General features: G+C 40.7%; 1 protein-coding gene across 2 annotated transcripts; it reads right to left on the reverse strand.

The window, feature by feature from the left end:
• Positions 1-1062: 1062 nt before the first annotated feature.
• Positions 1063-18477, reverse strand: LOC311052600 (uncharacterized protein). 2 transcript variants are annotated; one of them, XM_084067628.1, is made up of 6 exons: positions 18378-18477; positions 17657-17782; positions 6360-6484; positions 5556-5673; positions 3555-3730; positions 1063-1537 (listed from the first exon to the last, which is right to left on the reverse strand). In XM_084067628.1, exons 2-6 carry the CDS (start codon positions 17730-17732, stop codon positions 1451-1453), a joined length of 582 nt encoding a protein of 193 aa, XP_083923754.1. In that variant the 5' UTR covers positions 17733-17782; positions 18378-18477; the 3' UTR covers positions 1063-1450. The 2 variants fall into 2 exon arrangements, with proteins under 2 accessions (XP_083923754.1, XP_083923753.1); XM_084067627.1 differs by having other exon boundaries at positions 3555-3733.
• Positions 18478-18778: the final 301 nt, after the last annotated feature.

Consider the following 18778-nt stretch of genomic DNA (forward strand, 5'->3'; position numbering starts at 1 on the left):
ATTGCAAAAATTGCCAAAACTGTAGAAAGCAGTACATGAAAAAAAAATAACACTCATCTTTTATTTACTTTAATTACAAGCTAAAATATAAACCTGTAAAAAACTAAAGTTGTCCTTTAAGTTACATTTGAATGACCTTTAAGACCTTTGTAATACCAAATTGGCCGAATTGTCAAATATTATGTAAGAAAGAGACACATATTGTGACAATAGTCGAACTACAAGTTCACAACGCCTTACTTGTTGTGTTGTTTATCTGTGGAACCGAGTCAAACTAAATATAATGCCTGCAGTGCTTGTCAGAGTGGGGGGTCCCAGTTCAAATATGATTATTTTCGGGGGTTGTGGCCTGAAAAGTTTGGGAACCCTTGCTGTAGTAGGAGTCCAGCATTCCTTACCAACGCTATATCTCTTTGGGTGCATGTAGCCTGGTCCCCAGCCTTTGCTCATCTCCGAGCAAGTAATTAAAGTGGTCATGTTTGCATGTTTGGAATTGTAACAGCTGAAATCAATAATACATCAGTATTCCGATATTAACCTGAGGGCCGCATTATAGTGAAGGTGGGGGCCGCATATGTGGCCCCCGGGCCGCCAGTTGCCCATGCATGACCTAGAGTAATGCAGAGAGTAGGCTATGAAGGCAGGACTTCCGTCGTATGTACTTCCCCCGAAAACTGTGTTTTTCTACCAATCACAACACTCGTTTCATGCATGGACAATGTAGACATATTTGTAAAGCCTCAAAGTAATTTCCTTGGCCGGTACTATCGCCACATTTCAGCACTTCTGTTTAGACACTCAACCGGCTAGGTCTTGCCAAGCATGGGGAGGATGTACTGTATGTCGGTGTAAAAAACAAGACGGCATATTTTGCGATCAATCCATTATTTTTTTTTTCGTCCAAGGAAGGTTCATACAGAGTAAAATTTAAACACAATCATCAGAATGACATCAGATGCAACGCAAATGAAATAATAATAATAATAATAATAATAATAATAATAATAATAATAATAATAATAATAACAATAATAATAATAATAATAATAATAATAATAATAATAATGATAATAACAATAATAATTGACTTTATTCATAGCAGTTTGATTACAGCTGATCACAAATTGTTTTACAGGCCAACATGAACATTATCATAAGATGGAGTGGTTCTTATTTGAACATCAAAGCAGTACAATCACAATTAGCATAAAAACTAAAGACATGCTTGAAGATGCAAGTCAATAATATGTGCGTGCGTGCGTGCGTGCGTGCGTGCGTGCGTGTTTGTGTGTGCGTGTGTGTGTGTGTGTGTGTACGCGTGTACGCGTGTGTGCGTGCACGTTAATGGAGAGAGAGAGCACACGCATAGTCCACTGTGTCTGTTTTCCAGAAATGGTGAAATCTCTTAGACAAAATGTCAAATGCCATCCCAGATTGATGCTCCAAGCCGTCACACTCTGCAGGGTCTCTTAAACTCTAACGGTTTGGTGTTGACGTACTCACTCTGACATTCCTCCTTCATCCTACGAAGCTTTGTCTGAGGAATCAAACACAAACAAAGTACTCAACCCCAGTACTCAAAGTATCCGATACACCTGGTCAACAAACTCAACTGCAAGTGAAAATTGGCCAATAAAATGTGTACTTGAGTTAAATTACTGGAGTACTTGCTTATAAAAAAATAATTAAGTATTTAAAAGTGCATGCTTTAAAAAACATACTCAACTATTCAAAAGTACAAATTACAAAGTGTATTTTTCTTTTTAATATCAATACATTGCAGTATTGAAATATATACATTTTTCAAATGTTTACACATTCAAAAATAGTGAACATAGCAGATATACAAGCTCACAACGTGTCGCAATGAAGATCTGCTATTTTAATTATTATTGATATTTTTTAACAGAAAAACAAATCTTTGCATTGTTTGGGATTGTTTGGTTTGTTTCAGTACAGCAATGCATTGATATAGGCTCTATCTATGCACAGCAGCCATATTATCACTTCCTTCACAGGCGTTACCAATGATACTAATGAAGGCTCTGTTCGATTTAGTGTAGCACAGTGGTTTCCACGACCCCCATAACTCTGAGAGTGTACAAATGGAACCAAATGGACCCGTACACTCTCAGAGTTACACACCTGTAAGGGGTCATTTGGAAGCCCATGAGGGTCCCCTGGACCCCAACCGTAGACCCACTGGTGTAACAGAGTGTTTCCAGTGAGCCAACATGCACAATATCAGCACCCTGACTCTGTTTGACCAGAATGGAACAGAGCCTTCATTAGTATCATTGGTAACACCTGTGAATGTCTTCATAATATGGCTGCTGTGAATAGAGCCTATTAAGTAGTTGAGTAAGATTTGACCAGGAGTATCTATTGACTCAAGCACTGGAGTTGATTTTGTTTAACATATTTTTCCCATGTAAGAAAGAGTAAAGGAAAACTGAAAAGGGGCTGGAAGCACATTGACTTTTTCTCAGTCATTTAGAAATTCTGGATGTATGAATATTTTAATATGCACGGGACTGTTGCCCCGCCCACCACCACTGCTCAAAGCAAAGTAGTTTAAGGTGTGTGGTCAATCTGAATATTTCAAACAGCCATACAGAGAAACTCCGCCTTGGTGGAACGTAATTAAGAACAATATACTCAAGTATTGTATTTTAGTATGGTACTTTTACTTTACCTGAGTAATATTTTTTTTTTATAGGATTTTGTAAAAAATCTAATAAAAAATTTGTTTATACTAAAATAGATAGGTGATCTCCAAGCGCACAATTTATCTTAAGTTTGTAGATCAGCAGTTCTCACTATTTGTCCTAAATACGTAGTTCTTAGGTGGTTACGAAAACGTAACCCCTTCTGCCTCGGAGGAGAAAGAAACAACTGCATATTCAAGCCATATTGTAATGTGTTGGTGTGTCCAGCAGAGGGTGCCATGTTGCAGACATAAACTGTGACTTTAAAATTAACATTTAGGGCAGCGGTTCCCAACTTTTGGTGGATCAGGGCCCACTTGAAAATCTCAAAGACATTCGCGGCACACCCATCTGACATAGGCTCTATGCACAGCAGCCATATTGGGAATGAATTGGGCCACTTCCTTACTTCCTTCACAGGTGTTACCAATGATACTAATTAAGGTTCTGTTCCATTTAGTGTGGCATAGTGCTTGTCTTATTTTCAAGGACCCCCATAACTCCGAGAGTGTACACATGGTTCCATTTGTACACTCTCAGAGTTACACACCCACCATAAGGGGCCATTTGGGAACCAAAATGGAGTGTTTCTAGTGAGCCAACATGCACTATATCAGCACCCTGACCAGAATGGAACAGAGCCTTCATTAGCATCATTGGTAACACCTGTGAAGGAAGTAAGAAGAAGCCCAATTTCTTTCCAATATGACTGCTGTGCATAGAGCCTATTAAAACCGGATGGCTGCCGTGATAAGTGGGATTGGAATGCAGGACTTTAAGTCCTGTAAAAGTAAAAATAGTTTTAAAAAAAAGTAAAAAAGTAAATGTGAGTAGCACTTTCCTCACCCATATATAGATGGCGATGCAGGTGATTGACAGGCTGTAGACCAATAGGAAACCAGATACAGACCACGCCACCAGGTCCAACTTAGGCAGAGCACGCTGTGCCGTCGTCTGATTGGCTGGGACCACACTCCGATTGGTGGGGACCACATTCTGATTGGCCGCTGGCAAATTCTGCTCTTCTGTCGTCCAATGAGAGAAAAGAATTGTCAAACAAATATGATTATCATATGGTTGCTGTCGGGTGGAAACCTTGCATGACCAAAACATTTGTTTTATTATTATTATTATTATTATATTAAAGTAGTAGTTTACCCAAAAAATTACTTATTTCCTATCAATTACACACCCCATAAAGCCTTGAATTCATGGAGATTTTTTTGTTTTTGTCACATTCCTGAGCCAATCCTTTGATGTTGGCGGTCTCTCCGGTAGGAGACACAAAGAGTCTCCTTTGTGTCTCCTGCCGCATACATAAGGATCTGTATTATTATCATCAAATTATTCGCTTAGGAATACGACATAAACGAAGAAATCTCCATGAATTCAATGCTTCATGGTGTGTGGAAAAAGTACTCACATTTCTTACTTAAGTAAAAGTGTCAATACCGCAATGTAGAAATACTCTGTTACAAGTAAATGTCCAGAAATGAAAGTACAAACGTATTGGCATCAAAATGTTGGTACTTAAATAAAAGTACTTAAAGTATGCATATTGTCCCATTTCAAGTTTTAAAATGTATAAAAATATTTTGAAAATAGCCGATCTACAAGCTCACAATGCGTCGCGATGCGACGCATTGTGGGCTTGTAGATCGGCTATACTGCCCTGCCAAGGCAGAGTGCAGTAACTACGAAAACAAAAATCACTGAAAAATGGGTGTAAAAGTGATTCAACTGGTCAGCCAAATGAGATATCGGTATATAAGTGATATTACACCAATTGTACATCTGTTCTTGAGGTTATTGTTTATCCCCCAACATCACAAAGGCTAATTTGACCTTTGGGATACCCAAATAAGTCGGTGTGTCCAAAAACGTAGTTACTGCTCTTTGGCTTGGCAGGGCAGTATATTCAAATGGCTTAAATGTGTATAGAGCTGAAGTGGGTTTTGTAATAATAATTAAAATCTGCAAAGTAACTAGTAGCTAAAGTGTTCAAATAATTGTAGTGGAGTAAAAGTACAATATTTTCCTCTGAGATGTAGTTGAGTAGAAGTAAAAGTATTGGAAATTGGAAATACTCAAGTAAAGTACAAATACCTCAAAATTGTACTTAAGTACAGTACTTAAGTAAATCTACTTTACTACTTTACTACGTTACTTTCCACCACTGAAAATAAGACATTTTTGGGGTGAACTACTCCTTTAATAACAATAACAATAGTGGTGCCTATAGCCTAGTGGTTAAGAAGCATAACACATATAGGCTCTAATGCCTGACAGTGAACCGGCCTTTCCTGTCATTCTCTCTCTCCCTGTCTCCTGTCTCCTGTCCTATCTTCACTGTAGGCTACTATCCAAATAAAGGCAGAAAAGCCCCCCAAAAAGTATATAAAAATGAAATAATACTTAAATAAGTGAAAGTAGTGAAAAAAAGCCCATCTACAAGCTCAGAAAGGGCTTGTAGATCGGTATGATCGGTGTATGGGGTAAAAAAGAAACAAAAAAATGAAAAAGTTGAAATATGGAGATACAAGGTTTCTGCCCGACAGCAACGATATTCAACACAGAATTTGTATGTAACAATGCTCTGCTTTACATGCACTTTGTAACTGTCTGTTTTCCCTTTATCTGACTGCACTGGCAGTGTTTATGTTCTTTGTACATCTTCTGTTTATGTGGACATAAATAAATATTTCACATACAGCAACGATATTCAACACAGATGTGTGTGTGTGTGTGTGTGTGTGTGTGTGTGTGTGTGTGTGTGTGTGTGTGTGTGTGTGTGTGTGTGTGTGTGTGTGTGTGTGTGTGTGTGCGTGTGCGTGTGCGTGTGTGAACCTCTCAGCTCCAGCTGTGTGGTTTGACATTGTGCTCTGTATGGAGGAGGGTAGAGATTCTCAGTCTGACAGCAGAATGCACCAGACTCACTGGACGGAACCTGGAAACTGTACGTGCCCTGCAGACAGACAGACAGACAGACAGACAGACAGACAGACAGACAGACAGACAGACAGACAGACAGACAGACAGACAGACAGACAGACAGACAGGACAGCACACTTTTCAGCCATGTGTTGTGAAGGTAATAGAGCACCGAAGTCTGACGTCATTTACACATCCTGCCTGTTTTTTTTTTCCTCATTCTGAATTCCCATTGACGTGTTTAATATCGCGTCAAATAAGAACTGTGTTTCAAAAATAAACAAATGAGCCCGGTGGTTTGACTCTTATGGATAATGAAGCATCAACTGACGGTGATTTAAAAAAAAAAATCAAATATGAGTGACTGACTATCATAAAGATACATACAGAGCCTCCTCCCTGACAATAGCGCCAGGACAATTTGTTTATTTTTGGACCACAATTCTTATATGAGGCGATTCTAAGATGACCCAATGTTATTCTCCATAGAGAAATCCGCGACCCAGGGGTTGAACGAGTGACGTCAGGACTTCTGTACTCTATTGAAACAAGGAATACGGTACAATCACATCCCCCCCACCCCATGTGGGCATGGGGGGGCTTTTAGGTAGTAATTGCTTGATATGTAAGATGGAGATGTGTGTGTGGGGCGGCACGCACGCGCACACACGCACGCACGCACACACGCACGCACGCACGCACGCACACAGAGTGCTATACCTCATTGATGTCCAGGGTACAGAGCAGTGTGTTGTTGAGGTAGAGGTGAAGTTTAATCTGCTGCTCTGAGGAAGGGGGGGCCACGATGGGACAGGAAATTTTGTCAGAACTCACGGAGGAAGCGTCTGAGGACGGACAGACAGACAGACAGACAGACAGACAGACAGACAGACAGACAGACAGACAGACAGACAGACCCAGTCAGAAACGTACTCTGTGCTCTTTAGATACCTCAATGAAATTATAGAGTGCACATAGAAAAAACAAGAGATCACAAAAAAAGTGTGACATGTATTATTTTATTGTCCTTAAACCAGGGGTCTTCAACAGGGGGTCCGGGACCCCTATGGGGTCCTCAGAGTTACTACAGGGGGTCCGCCAAATCTTTGTGTGATGTGATTATTTTTTTACCTTAACCACTTGAACCCTATTAGCATCCCTTTTCTGAGGTGAACTTTAGCCAAAAAATAGCAGATCTACAAGCTCACAACGCCTCGCAGCGTGAGGCGTTGTGAGCTTGTAGATTGGCTATGTTTTGGCAAAGAGGTGTTTGGTGTGGAGGGAAAAAAGAGCAGACCAAGTAAACAAAAAAAAGTTAAATCTGAAACACAATTTGTATACAATATAGAGGGGGTCCCTGCTTCATCTCTCTCGGCTAAGGGGTCCTTGGCCCGAAAAGGTTGAAGACCCCTGCCTTAAACAGTTATCATGACTCAATGGATATCCACACTCTTATTCATTTAGACCAGGATATAATAACTACATTCTTGTAACAATGGACATGGGAAATAGCCAGCACACAATGCACACAGTCGTCACTCACACAACGCTGAGGAAGAACTGTTTGGTTGAAACGCGTCCGTTGTTTCGGTCCACGAGAGGTTATTAAAACCATGTGAAAAGGACATTCATTGTGTGCTGGCTATTTCCTCACTTTCATGACATTACTGAGCCGTGCACCGTAAGACTTTTATTTCATCTGGAGTGTTGCAGGCCTTCTGCTTTGCAGTCATTTCACTCATATTCACCAATGTTGACCATCTAGGGGGCTTACACCTTTCCTCAGCCAAAGAGCGCCAAATGTCTTGCCCAGTGTCTTACCCCTTGCCTCAGACATTTTACTTAAGTAAAAGTAACAATGCCACAATATAAAAATACAAGTAAAAGGCCTGTGTTCATAATGTTACTTGAGTAAAAGTACAAAAGTATTGGCATCAAAATATACTCAAAGTACCAAAAGTAAAGGTACAAAAACGTACCTGAAAATAGCAGATCTACAAGCTCACAACACGTCGCGATGCGATGCGTTGTGAACTTGTAGATCGGCTATTTAAAAAAAACTTAGGTATAAAATAGGGTTAAAGTGGTTAATGTATATTTTATAATATCTCAGTACACAGTGGCTGCTGTTACATGGACAGTTGTATTCGGAATGAATACACTTCTATTCGGAATGAATGAATGGATGAATTCATTCCGAATAGATTTGCTCATGTAAACACCCCAATTGGAATAGAATATTCCATTCCAGTCTGACCCGAATGCATTTTCATTCGGAATAGGAGGGGTGGTATAGACCGTTTGAATCGGGTTAAATCAATCGGAATTGACCATGTAAACACTTTATTCCAAACGCTCCTGTCCGTTTGGAATACATGCATTCCTTTGCGCATGTCTGCTTAGTAGGGCTGTCAGAATTGTCCAAAAATGACCTATCAAATCTCTAATTCAGCCACGGTTGGTGCTGAGAAGCGCTCGCTCCTGCGGGATAAAATTAATGATTCTAATAGCGTCATTTAATAAGCCTGTAATGGTTAAGCCCAGACTTGTCCAGGAGAACGGACGCTCCGAGGATTGCTGGCCTAGGCTACACTTATATGGATCTTTTTCTAAACAGGTATTTTAGTCCTCAGTTTTTAAAAAGAATCCCTGGCCACATGACAAAGATTTTTTTTTTAAATCCCTGTCCACACGTAAACGCATTGATCAGCATGCAAGTTTCAATTTTAAATCAGATTTTATTTTATTATTTTTATTTATTTTATATATGAGGGGCCAAATACATATACATTTTTAATCGCATGTTAAGGCCAAATACTGCAATAGCTGCATTATTTTAATAGCATACGTGAACAAAAATAAATGAAAACAACATTATTAGGGCGCAACTGCAGCGAAAACAGATGAGTCTTCATCAATTCATTACATGGGCATCCGGAACGGTCGTCCCAAAACACCCCGCCCCACGCACCTTTTGAGCGGGCCATCCACGGCTGCTCCATGGTGGCTGGATTTTGACCCGGGGCGATTGTGTTTTAGGGCGACAGACCCAAAACACAATCGGCTGTCATATATCGGCCCATCGGCTGTCATATATCGTTGTGGTTTTCACCCTATAGATTGATCCCCGACCAGGGATTACACACTGTAGGATAGTTCACTAGGATGCTATCTCCAGAGTCAGACCCAATACATACATTTGTGTTTATTCCAATTCATTTGAATCGACGTATCCCGTGATAAGCCCCTCTCCCTCTCCCTCTCTCTCTCTCTCTCTCTCTCTCGCACGTCAAATGCGCTGAAGCAGTTGCCATGTCCGCTTATTGCGAACGCGGAAGGAGGCACGCGGAAGGAGGCGCGCCGCCCAATTGGAGCTTACTATGAAAGTCTGCTCGGCTTTTGTGTGTGTGTGTCTGTCTGTCTGTCTGTGTGCAGTGCACTGCCTGGGTGCGGCCGACAGAGTGCGCCAGAGTGCAGCTACAGTCAAAACACAAACACCCACACACCCACACACACACACACACACACACACACACACACACACACACACACAAAGTCCGTAAATACACAATATTTTCGAGCTGCGTTCGCTTCCAGCGTTCGCGCGTCTTACTTGTTATAAGCGACTTTGGGATTGTTTTTCTGTAAAGTTGCTTGAAAGTGTAGTTGCCTTTTTTGGCCTGTTGTTTCAACCAGTTGGTCTCAAACATTTGGCAAGGACCCCCAAATTAATAATAATAATAATTAATTGTCCGCAGAGGCGCAGACCTCCCCCTTCTGAAAATATGTTGTGCCATAGACCCCCATACAAGATCTGTGTGGATTTGGAAAATATTCCACAATTTTCTCAAGATTTTTCTTTGAAAATAGCTGCGATGCGTTGTGAGCTTGTAGATCGGCCATTTTAAAATATCCAATGTATTTGTAAATAGGTTTAAAGTGCTCAAGTGGCCTTTTCTTGGGCTTGTTTTCATAGACCTGGTTGCTTATTTCTCTCGCAACATCTGGCAACGCTGTTCAGACACAGCGTGTCTCGCGCATGCTGCACTCAAAGACACACATACACACACACACACACACACACACACACACACAGACACACAGAGCTCGCTCTCGCTCTCGCTCTCGCTCTCTGTCTCTCTCTCTCTGTACAATTCCTCTAAAATAAACAGCCCACCAGGCTCACTCACTTTCTCATTTTGTTTTATAATGTTAACTTAATACAGGACTGGACGGTAATATAGCGGTAGGGACTGTTTTTTGTGGTCAAATCCAGCGACGCTCCCCTAGCCACGGTTGCTGTAATGTGCTCTCATTAGCTGTAGCGTGGATCTCCTCGCAGACCCTTTCATACTGTATGATACTGTCCGATCTTCTGTCTGCAACAGGGCCGAATAACTAACCAGATAGATATTTGAAAACGGTCGCATAGCCATCCCAGAGCGGATAATCGTGGCCAGATCGTGTCGCTGAGCCTTTCACACACAGCGAGCATTATCTCGCCGATCAAAGGCCGATCTGTGTCAGATCGAGAGGTTTTGTCGGCGAGCGCCAAAAAAGGTCGCGACAGCATTATCGGACCAAATGTCCTGCAATGTGTGCCTGCCTTTAGTGTAGCACAGTGGTTTCCACGACCCCCATAAATCTGAGAGTGTACAAATACGGGTCCATTTGGTTCCATTTGTACACTCTCAGACTTATGCTTTTCAAAATGAATATACATCTTTTGAAAAATACCAGATCTACAAGCTCCCTGACTCTGTTTGACCAGAATGAAACAGAGCCTTCATTAGTATCATTGGCAACACCTGTGAATGTCTTCACAATATGGCTGCTGCGCATAGAGCCTATAATAGTGAGTTAGACTGCTAGATCACACAACCAACTTATGTTGCGGGGGGTGTGAATGACCACTGAGGAAAGTGTCACACAGCCCAGTACCCTGTGGCAACCACAACAACAGGGTGCAGGCACAACAATATTACACAGCATCGTTTTATACTTTGTCTATACAAGCTCGTAGCTTGTAGATGTGCTATTTTTGAAATATCTAGAAAATGTTTGCAAATCTTTGAATATGTATTTTTAAAACAAACATTTTTAACTCAAATATTTGCTTCTGGGGGTCCCTGGAACACAATATTTTGAGATGGGGATCCGTGGTCAAATACATATAATTTTGGGGGTCCTTGATGTGAAAAAGTTTGAGAACCACTGATATAGCAACATACTGTAGCAAGAAAACAAAAGACAGTGTTATACTTGGCCTCAGGTCTTAATGGGTTATGGTTGTTGTGCTGGCCGGTATCTTCTGTATTTGACTTAAAGGGCCACTGTGGCGGCAGTGGCTCAGGGGTTGAGTGGTCGGTAGAGCGGCCGGATGGAAGCCGTGAGGTTTCAAGTTCGATCCCGGGCTCCCCCAGAAGACTTACTGTCGAAGTGTCCTTGAGCAACACACTGAATCCCTAATAGGCTCTATGCATAGCAGCCATATTGGAAAGAAATTGGGCCTCTTCTTACTTCCTTCACAGGTGTTACCAATGATGCTAATGAAGGCTCTGTTCCATTCTGGTCAGGGTGCTGATATCGTGCATGTTGGCTCACTAGAAACACTCCATTTTGGTTCCCAAATGGCCCCTTATGGTATAGGTGTGTAACTCTGAGAGTGTACAAATGGAACATAAAGGACCGTTCCATTTGTACTCTCTCAGAGTTATGGGGGTCCTTGAAAATAAGACAACCACTATGCCACACTAAATGGAACAGAGCCTTAATTAGTATCATTGGTAACACCTGTAAAGGAAGTAATGCAGGGCCCCAATTCATTCCCAATATGGCTGCTGTGCATAGAGCCTATTGCTCCCGATGAGCAGGTTGGTGCCTTGCATGGTTTCCTGCTCCATTGGTGTGTGAATGCGTGTATGAATGGGTGAATCTATGTAAAGCGCTTTGGATAAAAGCGCTATATAAATGCACCATTTACCATGAACATGAAATCATATACGCAATAAGAGACTTATAAAAGTGAGATGAGTGCCTTGTGCTTTGGATAGAAAAGACCAGTGGTTCTCAAACTGTTTCACGTCAAGGACCCCCACATTAATATGGATTTGGTCATGGACCCCCCCTTATTTTGTGCCAGGGACCCCATAAAAGATTTGTGTTGTTAAAATGTTTAAAATATATATATGTATCTTCTTGAAAATAGCAGATTTACAAGCTCACAATGTGTTGCACTATGATGTGTTAAATGTGCTTTTTCAAATAACAGATGTCTATAGGCTTAAAACATGGTTAAACAGATTTTGATGCCATATTAATTTGCTGGGGACTCCCGGGAACCCCCTCAAGGACCCCTGGGGGTCCCCATACCTCACTTTGAGAACCACTGGAATAGATCACTGGTCCTCAAAGTGTCGCAATGTGACAAGTTCTGAGCTTGTAAATCAGCTACTGTATTTCCAAAGTTTGAAATGTGTGTCAATTCAACACACTCAAATGCAGGGGTGTCATTTGGGTTCCAGGGGATGGAAATTACATTTCCACCCCCTAGCTTTCACATTTAACCTCAAAATGATTTCTTCCACCACCATATATCTTTATTTATTCATTTATTTATACGTGTGCGTGTGCGTGTGCGTGTGCGTGTGTGAACCTCTCAGCTCCAGCTGTGTGGTTTGACATTGTGCTCTGTATGGAGGAGGGTAGATATGCGTTGTGAGCTTGTTTTTGCAATTGTTTTTTTGTCTAGTCATTTATTTTTGCCACCCTCAATTTTTTTTTCATTATGAAATGACACCTCTGGTCACATGATGCTGGTTCCCTGCCCTTATTCGCGCCTTATAGGGCAGCCATTCCCAACCTATGGGTCGGGGCCCTCTGGTGGGCCGTGAGGAAATTGCAGGTGGGCCCCCAAATTATTGGCAAATACAATGTAATGCTAATAACATTAGTATACATCATGTTATTTTTCATTTTAAACCTTGAAATATGTGTTATTTGTGATACCAATAAGGAACTCAAAAGTACGCTGGAACACAATCAATTGATTGATCATTAAAATAAACATGGTTTAAATGAAAATGAAAAGAGACCATTACTGCATCAAAAGTAATCAACAAACTATACTACTGTATACAAACTGGTCAAACATTGGCCAACGAGTCAACAAATAAATAAGAAAGAGGCAACAATTGTGAAAATAGCCAATCTACAAGCTCACAACACGTGAGCTTGTAGATTGGCTATATATTTTCACGATCTGTGCAACCGAGTCGAACTAAATGTAACGCCTCAACTCCTACAATTCCAAGTGCTTGTCAGGGTGGGGGGTTCAAATAGGATTCTTTTGTGGGTCACGGCCTGAAAAGGTTGAGAACCACTGATCTAGGGAGTGATTTCTCGGTAGCTAAACGGTAGCAGGCTGATCAGAGCAGAAAGACCGCATGCAGGATGCATCCCTACCCACAATGCACTGCAGCAGCCAGGATGTGGTGGTGCGCTGCAAACGTTCCAACCATATGTGCTTCTGCAGCTGCACAGAAGGGAAACATTGATCTCACAGAGTCTCTTCTCTAGTCTCATCCTGAAAGTGTGACATTTTAAATGAGGTCCCTCAAATGCTGCTTTCACCAATCAATAGGCTCTATGCACAGCAGCCATATTGGACAGAAATTGGGCCCCTTCCTCCACAGGTGTTACCAATGACACTAATGAAGGCTCTGTTCCATTTAGTATAGCACAGTGGTTCTCAAACTTTTTAATTTCAAGGACCCCCATAACTCTGAGAGTGTACAAATGGAACCAAATGGACCCGGGAGGGTCCATTTGGTACACTCTCAGAGTTACACCCTCTCAAGGAACCATGAGGGTCCCTGGACCACACTTTGAGACCCACTAGTACTTCTAGTGAGCCAACATGCACAATATCAGCATCCTGACTCTGTTTGACCAGAATGGAACAGAGCCTTCATTGGTATCATTGGTAACACCTGTGAAGGAAGTAAGAAGAGGCCCAAATTCTCCAAAATGGCTGCTGTGTATAGAGCCTATTTATAGTCTTATATTTATACACTTGTGAAAACTGTACACCCTTTTTTGGTGTCCTGTCATTCTTTTTCTTTTTTTTTGCGTTCGCTTCCCGCGTTCGCGCGTCTTACTTGTGGGTAGGTTGCACCAACTTGGATTAAATTAAGCATGTAGTTTATGGCTAATCAAGGATTTTAATCATTGCTTAACAAATCAGTGCTTAAAACCCTTAACCTATGATTAAAACATGCCATTAATTTTGTTTGACTGACATTATGGATTGGCCACAGGATAAATCAGTCATACACACGTATATGTGCGCGCATGCACACACACACGGTGCACGTGCACGCACGCACACACACACACACACACACACACACACACACACACGCGCGCGCGCACAAGTTTCTATCCACCTGTTTCCTAGGCTTTTCACTGTGTTCCACTTCCTGTCTTTTGATCCAATGAAATCCAATGAAACCGGTCAGATGACTAATGATATCCAATGAAATCCGACAGGAAGTGGAAAACACAAGCCTAGGAAACAGGTGGATAGAGTTGACAGCTGACTGAAATGTGTCAATGGGGGGGGGGGTGCTTAGAGGAGTGGCTAGGTTGAATAAATTACCCATTGTTCACGCCCATTACCAGGCGCTGAGGGGTGCTAGAAGTGCTAATGGAAGGGATTTTCTCAGTTTGGACTATTATAGTTTAACACGATTCAAATGAGTACATCTTCTTCAAATATGTTCCTATTTCAATGAATGATACATCATATGAAAGCTTACATTCTGTACTTTAAAGGGATTGTAGGCAACATTAAGCCTAAATTTTAAGAATATATATATATATATATATATATATATATATATTGCATTTTTTCCCCTCTATCAGCCACTATAATGATGCTGGGGTGTTTTCCTGCATTGAAACACAGTCCTCTTTCTGAAATCCGTATTTTCCCTACTATTTATGTTTTGACATCCGGGTATCCGGGACGTAAATGGATGGACGCGCATGTGCGCGTCCATGAAACCGAATGGGACCGAGTGCAGCCGACAAAAATGGAATGAGCCGCCATTGTTTTCTGTAGGCAGTTCATACTTTTTACTTTCGGTTTTAAAACGCTCTCAAACTTATTTTTTGAAGCACAGAATTTACTTCTCGTTTGGATGGAGGTCTCGTTTGGATATAATTTAGTTGTTTAACTTCATATACAGTATGTGGTAAATTTATCATGAAAGAGCCTATTTCATTTAAATATATTAAAAATATTACAAATTCAGAGAACCGGCAGGGGCGGGCAGTGACACGCATTGTATCTGAATAAAGCAACCTATTTTCGGCATGGCCCGTTTAGAAGTCCCCCTGCGTGGTTGGGGAAATTAACTGCTGATGAGTAGGGGGGGGGGGGGAGTGGAGGTGCGGTGTTTGACAATAGTTTTTTTTATTTTTTTTATCTCTGAACTTGCCTACAATCCCTTTAATAATTAATTTAAAAAGGACCAAGGCCCCATTCTGTCTCAAATCACTGTAACCGATCACACATATTCTACTGTTATGATTACAACGAAGGCATGGCAGTGAAATAGGTAATTACTTGGAAATAACAGTAATTTCATTCCTGCTGTCATCTGTCCCGTTCCTGAAACCTACCTGTTACCGTCTACAGTCTGGTTTCAATGCAGGCCAGATATTTTTTTTGTACATTTATTTTTCAATCGCACTCGAGTCTTTGATTATCCTTCATCAAGATTTTTCCCCAAAAACTCAAAAATAGCAGATCTACAAGCTCACAGCGCGGTGAAACCGAATTGCGCGTTCTAAGCCAATGTTCTAAATCCTAAGAGTTTTCTGAAAAAATGATGTTGCAATATATATATATATATAGCTAAAAGATAAAATAACACACAAATGCTTTCCTGGTTTTAATGGGTCAAACTGTGTGCAACTGCGTTATTTGATGACGATTAGTGTGGGTTGATCCAGTTTCATCCTTGTTGATGCAACCCACCCACCATCTCTCACAGGAAGTGGTGAACCAACCACATTCCCCCTTTACGTAAATAGAAAACTTAGTTTTCACACATTTTTTTCTTCTACTTCATGCTTTGCTATCGTCAATGAAATCTTCCCATTACTATTATTACTAATAATATTGTGCAGTGGTGGAAGAAGTACTCAGGTATTTTACTTAAGTAAAAGTAGCAATACCACAATATAAAAATACTCTGTTACAAGTAAAATGCCTGTGTTCATAATGTTACTTGAGTGAACGTACACAAGTATCAACATATCCTCAAAGTACCAAAAGTAAAGGTACTAAAATGTTTGAAAATAGCTGATCTACAAGCTCACAACGCGTCGTGATGCGACGCGTTGTGAGCTTGTAGATCAGCTATTTTCAAACAGCCTATGTATAAAATAGGGCTGAAGTGGTTAATGTATGTTTTATAATATAATAATTAGCAAAATAACTAGTAACTAAAGTTTTCAAATAATTGTAGTGGGGTAAAAGAACAATATTTGCCTCTGAGATGTAGCGGAGTTGAAGTAAAAGTACTGGAAATTGTTAATACTCTAGTGAAGTAAAGATACCTCAAATCTTTACTTAAGTCAAGTACTTGCGCAAATGTACTTAGTTACTTTACACCACTGATATTGTGTTCAATCAATTATAACATTGATGATGAAGATATAATGCATGTAAGTACATCAAAATCCAACTTTAGCTTATCTACAATACGTTGCAACACTACAACGCATTGTGAATGTGTAGATCTGCTTTGAGTACATTTTAAGTGTGATTATGAAAAGTGTTGCAACACAAAAAGTCGTAAATCATTCTATGACTATTGTAGCTTAGGCCTACATTATCACTGTTAACCAAACAGTGGGTCGGGACCCATATGTTGGTCGCGGACCAATTTTTATGAGTGGTGAGTAAATAAATACCCCTTTATGTTTTTGTTAACTACGTTTTGTTTTTAGTTATTATTGTTACAAAAGATTTTCAAAAAAATCCCCAGAAAACATTCTCACAAGTTAAAAACAACCTCAAACGTTTTGCCAAAGAATTCCATTGAAAAATACATATTTTTTAAATCCATTAATTAGGAGCTTTAAGAAGTAATGAAAAAAGAAGATCCACAAGCTCACAACACGTCGCATGTTGTACAGTAGAAGTAGAACATCTGTATCGTTTTAGAGTTTAGCTGAAACCATTATTCTTTACTTTGGCTATTCAAAAAAATGCAGATAATAGCAGAAAATATTTTTAAATATTTGAAAAATCTTGCATATTTGTGCAAATCTTTGAATGCATATATTTTTGGAAACAACATTTTTAACTAAAATCTTTGCTTCTGGGGGGGTCCCTGCAACAAAATATTTTGATGGAGGTCGGCAGCCAAAAACATAGAATTTACTAATAATGTAGTGTAGATGTTTTAGATCAGCTATTTTCACTAGATTGGGTCCCGGGGCCGAGACATCAAATTTCTCTTCTGAGGTATCGAGCTAAAACGTTTGGGAACCCCTGGCTTGTAATCATTCTCATTGGGTCTAATGATTATAATAGGCTCTATGCACAGCAGCCATATTATCACTTCCTTCCCAGGTGTTACCAATGATACTAATGAAGGCTCTGTTCCATTTAGTGTAGAACAGTGGTTTCCACGACCCCCATAACTCTGAGAGTGTACAAATGGAACCAAATGGACCCTTACGGGTCCATTTGGTTCCATTTGTACGCTCTCAGAGTTACACACCTGTAAGGGGCCATTTGGAAGCCCATGAGGGTCCCTGGACCCCAACTGTAAACCCACTGGTGTAGCAGAGTGTTTCCAGTGGGCCAACATGCACAATATCAGCACCCTGACTCTGTTTGACCAGAATGGAACAGAGCCTTCATTAGTATCATTGGTAACACCTGTGAATGTCTTCATAATATGGCTGCTGTGAATAGAGCCTATATTGTATCTTACCTGCACAGCAGTGCTGTGACTGTGCGTCAGTCTGTCCTTTCAGACCGATCAGAAGCAAGATCCAGACGCACATCATCTCCTCAGAGCTGCGGGTTCCCAGTGTGAAGCAGTGGGTGCTGGACAGTGCTGGTGGACAAAACATGTACTCAAGTAAATGCCGGTATTGGCAGCGGTTCCGGTACTAGACAGAAAGGAGACTCTTTGTGTCTCCCACCGGAACCGCTGCCGGTCATCAAATTATTGACATAGGAAACATCCATGAATTCAAGTCTCCATGGGGTGACTAATCGATCGAAAAAAAAGTAATTTTGGGGGTGAACTATCCCTTTAAGTATTCACAAGCACAAATGACTACGTAAATTTGCTTTTTTTATATATATCACTGTATAAAGTTTCTGTAAATTTCAAATAGAGGGAAAATAGCCAACTTACAAGCTCACGATGTGTCGATAAGTTGTAGCAATGCGTTGTAGTTAAAGGCTATACATTCAAAGTTTTACTTGAGTTAAAAAAAGTATTGGTATCAGTTAGTAATTACAATTTACAATTTAGGCATACAGCAGACACTCTCTCCAGAGCAACTTACAGTAAGCAAGGTAAACACAGACGTCAAACGCAGAGAGACAGTGTAGTGACTCAGGACCAGGACCACAAGTAAACCAAGAACCTAAGCAATATCATATCAAAAGTAATGATTATCAATAGTGATTCTTCCACTGACCCGCTCGCCTCCACTTCTGTGCTCCACACTCACGGAATCCTGGGTGCTACTAGGCGAACTCCACACGTTTCACAATACGATGTGAAGATGTTGATTCCAGACGGTTCGTCACAGAGTGACTGAAGATACGCTGTTATCTACCACACACACACACACACACACACACACACACACACGCACACACGCACGCGCGCACACACAGGCGCGTGCAAACATACACGGTTGCAGTGGTGGAAGAAGTACTCGGATATTTTACTTAAGTGAAAGTATCAATACTGCTATATAGAAATACTCTGTAGTAAAAGTTTGGAATTCAAAATGTACTTGAGTAAAAGTACAAAAGTATTGTCATCAAGATGAAAAACATGTTCACTCAATGACCTGGTGACCTAAGATGACAC

The sequence above is a fragment of the Gymnoscopelus microlampas genome (genome assembly GCF_963454915.1).
Source record: "Gymnoscopelus microlampas genome assembly, chromosome: 1".
Classification (NCBI taxonomy): domain Eukaryota; kingdom Metazoa; phylum Chordata; class Actinopteri; order Myctophiformes; family Myctophidae; genus Gymnoscopelus; species Gymnoscopelus microlampas.

Excerpts from the sequence above, each read along its gene's own strand:
- LOC311052600 (XM_084067627.1), bottom strand. The coding sequence starts at position 17,732 with ATGATGTGCGTCTGGATCTTGCTTCTGATCGGTCTGAAAGGACAGACT. Across the intron at positions 6,485-17,656 it reads GTCACAGCACTGCTGTGCAG|ACGCTTCCTCCGTGAGTTCT; the intron begins GTAAGATACAAT and ends GTCCGTCCTCAG. Across the intron at positions 5,674-6,359 it reads GTACCCTGGACATCAATGAG|GGCACGTACAGTTTCCAGGT; the intron begins GTATAGCACTCT and ends GTCTGTCTGCAG.